This window comes from Pectinophora gossypiella, chromosome 10, assembly GCF_024362695.1.
Source record: "Pectinophora gossypiella chromosome 10, ilPecGoss1.1, whole genome shotgun sequence".
NCBI lineage: Eukaryota > Metazoa > Arthropoda > Insecta > Lepidoptera > Gelechiidae > Pectinophora > Pectinophora gossypiella.
In genome coordinates, this window is record NC_065413.1 from 6,961,418 (window position 1) to 6,968,745 (window position 7,328).

Consider the following 7,328-nt stretch of genomic DNA (forward strand, 5'->3'; position numbering starts at 1 on the left):
ACACACATGTAAGTCACACGTTCTTCGAACATCTAAAACCCGAATAGGTAGATGCCAAGAGTTGCTGGAAGTTATCTTTTATTGATTTGTGACTGCCTATCCCAATAAAAAGGACAAAAAATTACCTACGTGTGTGCCTATGAATAGAAATGTAGGTACCTAAACAATGTAAAGTGAAAGTGAACATTATTCATAACGGTGACATTGTGGCCAGACGCTGACCATTTTTTTTTTTTTTAATAAAAAAAACACATCAGAGATATAATATGACTAGATAGCACTGGATGTTAGTTAGGCGCACGCACGCAACAGCACGAAACTGTACTGTATGTAAGTCAAAGACCTTGATGTAAGTAGATACCTATAGGTATACATACATATTTCGGACCTTTCGCATTCGAGCGAATAATACCTATTCGGTTTGTTAATGAAGAGTGTAATAGACTCGCAACATTGTGATGAGGTTACAACTGCTTGAAAAATGCATTTCTTTTACATAAAATATAGAAGAACCAACTATAAGACTCCACGTCACAGTTTATCCACAACCTACAACAATAACTTGGTTTTGATGACGCATAACGCTAACCTCGCTCAAAATGGATTGAGTAATCTTGAGTAATGAAACTAAATTCGAACTCCATTACTTTTGTCACCTAAAGTAATCATTGATAAAGTTTTCCTTTGTATAAAAGACAAAATCTTCAGGCTAATGTATTGCTCTTTGACATTAAAGAAGACGAATACAGCATGTGGTTTTTGAACGCGCCTTTAATTTAACACAGCCAGCCGGCAAGCGAAAGCGAACCGAACGAAACGTCATTCATTACTATTTTGCTTTAGTTAGACGCCAGACTGTCGGCAAAATTAACGCAGTGTTGAATATTCCACATAGGAATATCAAACTTGTTTGTTTTGTGGGAATTGTGTGAAACTTACTATCATTATGTCTGGATGTAAGTACATGTTTAGTAATAAATTATTATCCTTCTAAACTTTAAAACAATGCAAAGTTACAATAATAATGTTGCGCAAGTACGTATTAAAATTGTGAAGTATTTTTTTAACTTGTTCTAAAAAATATACGGATGGTTTTCATGCGATTATTCGCAAAAAAGCAGCTTCTCTGCTGCAGCGCTTGCGAAACAGCTGCAACGGCATTTTGAAAATGATAGCGGCTCGGTTTGATTGTCCCATCCAGCATCACTGGATACAGGTGGCGATAGGAAATAATAAATAATGTTAAATAAATATTCATAATATCGTAATTTGTTTTAGCTACTAATAAATACTAACATAGCTATAAGTTGAATTGTTACTCACACTCTTAACTAACCATCTATGGACTATTGTGTTGTCTGATATAAATGAATAAATAAAATAAATATATTTTTGTTCCACTGTTTGCTGAACTATTTTATTACATATCATAATAAATGCCAAGTGCATACACTTATCTTCATCGATAAACTTATTTGTAAGTATTTAATTGCGTTGTACCTTGTTGTCAACTTGTTTTGTTTGCGTTTTATGTAATTTCAATTCTTTAATAGTGAAAGTTAAAACAGCTACTTAGTACAGTAAGGTTATACACTATCAACTCGGAAAAGGATTATCACTGTATTAACTCTAGCTATTCAGTATTCTTTGTATGCAACTTCCTATTGCACCGTTCACTAATCAGAATCATACCATTATCCCCTCTGCTTAGTATAGTACCTAGGCAAAGGTTTGATTAATAAAATAATTAAAAATAGATTTTATTCACCGACAACACATTCGAAGTTTACATGGTTTTAATTACCTGTATTGAAATACAAAATAATATGAGTAGGTAATGATAAGTGTAGACTTTAAAGTTGTAAGACTTAATGTAATTTTTAAATCCAAACCTCATTGTTTAAAACAATTGTGTCTGGAAATCTCGGCCTTCGGAGGTTAAATTCATTATCATCATCATCTTTCTAGGGTTGTCCCATTTTCACAGGGTCTGCTTACCTAACCCGAAGATTTGACAGGTCCGGCGTTTTCCCACAAAGGGAAAGCCAGTCCAGTACAGGTTAGGTCACATACCTACCTCCGAAATGCATTTCTCTGGTGTGTGGGTTTCCTCACGATGTTTGCCTTCACTGCTAAACACGTGATAATCATTTATGATCCAAACATGTATTTGAAAAATGATTTCGTAAATCATAGGTTTAGGCCCGTGAAAGCTGTGCTGGTTTAGGAGGTCAAGCTATGGTACAAAATAAGGTACCTAGGTACCTATGTTTTAGTTGTTATTCAAGATTTTTGTGAAAATGCATAACATGATGTAATCTGTCTAGTTTCCTGCTAAAGTTCAAGGTTTTTTGTAACGCCGATGAATGAACGGACTAGTATAGTTTGCATTATTGACCTTGATTTCTATAGTGAATTTGAACTTCTAAAGGCCTTTCAAAACAATAGGTGTACTTCTGTTGTAAAAAGCTTAGTACATACTTTGTTTAATATACAGTGGTCAATTTAACAGACAATTGAATCAGAACAATATTACAGTTTTATGATACATCCTTTTGACACTAGCTTGTAGATCCACAAACATCAAAGCTGGATCTTTTTTTTTCACTTATCATAATATCCATGAAAACAAAAATAATACAATAAAATAAATTAAATGATAGTATTTGTGATTGAATAAACTTGTTTTTATTTATTTGTTTAAATATAAATAATAGTTTAAATAATACTTACCTTATATTAACAAACAGTATTGGTTCTAAAGTTTGTTTCATTAACACAGTTGGCTCAACCATTACAGATGGCTCACCACATTGGTCTAAAATAAAGCTTTGTGGTGTGGGTACTTAGTTTGTCTTGTGATGAACCTTTGACTGCCCAAATTGGGACATAATCGTGAGCTTTGTGTCTTTTGTTATGTGTCCAATTTTCCATTAACATTTATAATTCTGATAAGTTTCTATAATAATCAATTTCTTATTTACAGTCAACCCCTATGGCAGCCCCCAATACCCGCCTCCACAGCACCCGATTTACCCGCAGCTGTACAACCCGGCCAATGCTCCCCCTCCGATGCAGCCGGGTCAGCCTGCCCCTACAGCGTACCCCCATGGGGCCAATCCTCAGTACCCGTACCAGCCTGGGTTCGCGTACCCGTACCCTGGTCAGCAGCCGCCACAGGGCCAGCCAGGTCACCCGGCAGCGATGTCGTACCCCAGCGTGACCCCCAGTGCGCCGATGCCAGGAAATGCGCCTATGCCAGGAAACTACATGGCTCCTGACTTTCCACACGTCAGTCCCATGCCTGTTCAAAGTAAGTATTTCGTCCAAAACTTTACCTTGATAACGTTATAATATTATGGCTTGTTGTACAAGTGATGAACACAAAACAGATCAGCTCTGTGAGGTGTGGGTACTTAGTTCATGTCATATTATTATGTATGAAACAGAAAAGACATGTTTTTTTCTTGTAGGTATGTAAACCAATGTTTCGTAACTTACCTGATACATTATGTTATCGAATTTGTACAACAATAGGCAAGTCTGTAATGAGAATATTTGTAGTCACTAATGTAATGAGTAATGACTCAGAGTGTAAAGTTTAATTATCTACATGATGTATCAATGCGGCGAATGAGTGTTATGCCGCGTATTAAAATATGTGACAATTTAAATCATTAATTCGATAGAGTGACTAATACAATATTTTCATATTTTTCCCCAAGATTTTAGCTTTTTAAGGACCTACATAGTAGGTACTATAAATAAATGCTGTTTTAGGTACTTTAATAACTAAAAAATGCTATTACATAATGTAAGTTGATATCAAATTATTCTATTGTCTCTGACCCAGAGACCCAGAGTAAACCTTAAGAAAGTAGGAAGGATTTTTATTATTGTTTGTAGGTTCTCTAAACCTTCAAGTAGTGGCAAAAATGTGTAGAGCTCATTTAGCTTAGTTTATCTGTGACATAAATAATTTCGATCATCGAATGGTGTGGCTACACTTACGCCATCTACTGTCGCCGAGCGAGGGTCCCAGCACCCTTAAAAAAAGGCAAATAAAATCATATGCAATAGTGATAATAAAAATAGACCTTTCAATTTTGTATCAGACACATTTCATGACTTGCAGACATGATATATTTTTAATTCATTGTCATTTTGTTTCGACAGGTGTAGAGTGGATACCGTCGACGCCCCATACAGCTCAGTCCCTGAGCGACAGAGCCGTGGTGGCTGGGTATGAAGGTCACGACGGAAGCCCTCTCTGGGTGATCCGGTCCAGATATGAGGGTGATCTGATACCCGGCAAGTTGGCGATCAAACACCACGCTGCCTACATTCCGTGGGGAGGCAAGGAGAATGCTGTACAGAACTTTGAAGTGAGTATGTCTTTCTACGCAGAATAGATGAAATTGAGAAGTTATAATGCTTTGTAAAAAAAATATGACAGCCACATATTCGTCATGTGAATTTCATAATATTTCATAGTTGATGTTCTTCTTCTATCGTATGGGTTGTGAGGTGGAGTACCAACCTCATCAATCCTGGAGTCAGGGTTACTATTGAGCCGCCAAAGGCCCCTGACATGGCTCATGGAACAACTACTTACATCACTAAGTAGTAACTGGGACCAACTGGTTAACGTGCCTTCCGAAACACGGATCATCTTATTTTCGGACAATCAGGTGATCCGCCTGTAATGTCCTAACTAAACTAGGGACCACAAAGTAATTTTTGTGATATGTCCCCACCGGGAATCGAACCCGGGACCTCTGGATGGTGAGGCCAACGCTCAACCGCTGGACCACAGAGGTCCTTCTAGATGATGTTGAATACGTTATTTATGTTTGTTACGTAAAAGGAAACATTTCTTCCTTATTTTGGAAATTCCCTACGTCGGTATGGCACGAGGAATTCTTGTTAGGGAAATTGGCAAACAATGTACAGTTAATTACTTACTTAATCTGGATAGAACCTTGATGAGACTAGCCCAAGGTCAAGTAAAATAACATGAAGAAGAAAAGTGGTATTATGCAGATGGGCGGGAAAGACTAAATATATTTATAAAACTCAATAATAACCATATTTTTTGTTATTACAGGTATGTTGTGCTCGACCTGAGACCATCCGTTGGTTAGAGTCCAGGGACGGTGCCATTCCTCCCAAGGCCGTAGTGGCTGGTCAGACTTCGAATGGTGAACCATTGTATGTTGGCAGAGCTAAGCAACAGGGTTCATTGACTCCTGGCAAAGTAAGCATTTTCTTAGATGTACCATTTACTACTCAAATCAAATCAAGACACGTAGAGCAGATGGATGATAATAGGATTACGAAAGCGGTATATAAAGCGAAGGTTGTTGGTAGGGCTGGCAGAGGAAGACCTAAAAAGGTGTACATTGACCAAATTGGAGATGTCCTTCGAAAAGACTTAGGACGATCTACTCTGAACCGGCGTGCGTGTATGAAACGATTTCTGAATGTGGAGAAGTGTGTCAGGATCACTGATGTGCAATTCCCAGGAGTGTTCCCACTTTAACACAAAACTTATGAAAAAAAAAGAGCTTTATAACCTTTAGGCAAATAAGATCAGAGTACAAGAAAGAACAACTTGAAACAGAAAAACAGCTAGTCCAAAGAGTTCAGTTATCAAAGAGTTTTTACAACGACAACATTCTTAATTTCGGTAATATTCCCGGAAACGACACGTCACTCGTCAGGATCGAAGCAAATGGAATTCCATAGTCTCTGCTTACCCCAGTGGGAAATATGCGTGACCTTATGTATGTATGTATGTATCAGAGATATCAAATTCATACGGTACATTCAACGTACCTTCAGTTACCTTATAACGTAGCATGAATAGAATTACACCAAACAGATATAGTACATTGCTTAGCGCGAAAGCTGTTGCGCTAATGGTATACAGCCCACTTATAAACAGCACATAATTAATTTAAGAGCCACGCTCTTGTCCATGTAGCATTCTGTCTATCAAAGGCTAATTCTTTGCAACCATTTGCCCTAATAAGTAAGTCTGTTCTGTATACTTCTGTAAGATAAGATGCTTTATTGAGCACAATGGACACGAGGTACAGAAATAAGGACAATAGATACAAAAAGGCACAACAGTAATTTAACCTAATTATCAAAGAGCTTGCGTGAGATATTATCTGTACACAACATAATATAAATAGCCTTTAAATTGTTCTAGGTTTACGCGGTTATTATCATAATTAAAAATACATAATAACGGGTTCTTACCGCGATATGAGACTCCCGATATTCATTTGTTTTTGCGGTAAGAACCCGTGTATTATGTGTTTTAATTATTTTAAATAGCCTATATACGCCCCTCAGTAGGGCACAAGCCTTCCCTCAATCCTCTGTGGGTTAGTGGAGGTATTTGGGTTAGTAGCCCCCGGGCTCGTCCCGACCGGGTTGGTCCCGACCAACGGCTTGACATGCCTTCCAAAGCACGGAATCATCTTACTTTTTCGGACAACCAGGTGATTCAGCCTTCAGTGTCCTAGCCAAACAAAGACCAGGCTCTTAAAGTGATTTCCGATAGTGTCCCCATCGGGAATCGAACCCAAAACCTCGAGATCGTGAGCACAATGATCTAACCACAAGACCACGGGGCCTGTTAGATCACGAAGGCTGTTATTATCTGTACGGCAACCGGAATCCGCATTGTTTTGTTTGAAGTCATACCCGTATCGTTTTGCACTTTCACTATTGCATACATCATAACATAGAATCACGCCTTTATTCGCAAATGGATAGGCAGAGTTGTATAATTTAATTTCTTATTTAATTTTCAGGTACACCCGTCACATAAGGTTCTGTATATTTCATTCGCCGGGTTGGAACATCCACACAAAGTCTACGAGGTGCTGTGTACAATCTAATTGTAATCGATGGATACGTAAATGTTAGTACCTCATCATTATTTTTTGAAACTGTTACTATGTAAGCTTTAGATTATGGTAAAGTGTTGGATTTACAGGTTTTATTATTTTCATACACTGATTTTAAAGATGTGCCAAAGTTACATTGGCACTGTTAAGAATATTATGAATTTCTGTTATGTTGTAAAAGTATAATGATGTGGGACAATAACCGTGTCTCACTCTACTCAATTAATGAGTCTCATTGTATTTAAGAGATACTATTGTTATTAGTAGCGCGTGTCAAATGATATATATATTAAGTATTACTATGAATTATTAAAATGATTACTTTTATATTCCACAAAAATAAACTCTTTTTCTTTAATTGTGTAACACATTAGTAACATATCACATCAATGACGATACAAAAGT

General features: G+C 37.2%; 1 protein-coding gene across 1 annotated transcript; it reads left to right on the forward strand.

The window, feature by feature from the left end:
* Positions 1-799: 799 nt before the first annotated feature.
* Positions 800-7,267, forward strand: LOC126370284 (uncharacterized). The gene is made up of 5 exons (XM_050015123.1): positions 800-956; positions 2,987-3,313; positions 4,177-4,385; positions 5,108-5,257; positions 6,828-7,267. Exons 1-5 carry the CDS (start codon positions 947-949, stop codon positions 6,912-6,914), a joined length of 783 nt encoding a protein of 260 aa, XP_049871080.1. The 5' UTR covers positions 800-946; the 3' UTR covers positions 6,915-7,267.
* Positions 7,268-7,328: the final 61 nt, after the last annotated feature.

Bases quoted from the DNA above. Each gene is read 5' to 3' on its own strand.
- LOC126370284 (XM_050015123.1), top strand. The intron at 3,314-4,176 runs GTAAGTATTTCG...TTGTTTCGACAG, and splicing joins CAGTCCCATGCCTGTTCAAA to GTGTAGAGTGGATACCGTCG. The intron at 5,258-6,827 runs GTAAGCATTTTC...TTTAATTTTCAG, and splicing joins GTTCATTGACTCCTGGCAAA to GTACACCCGTCACATAAGGT.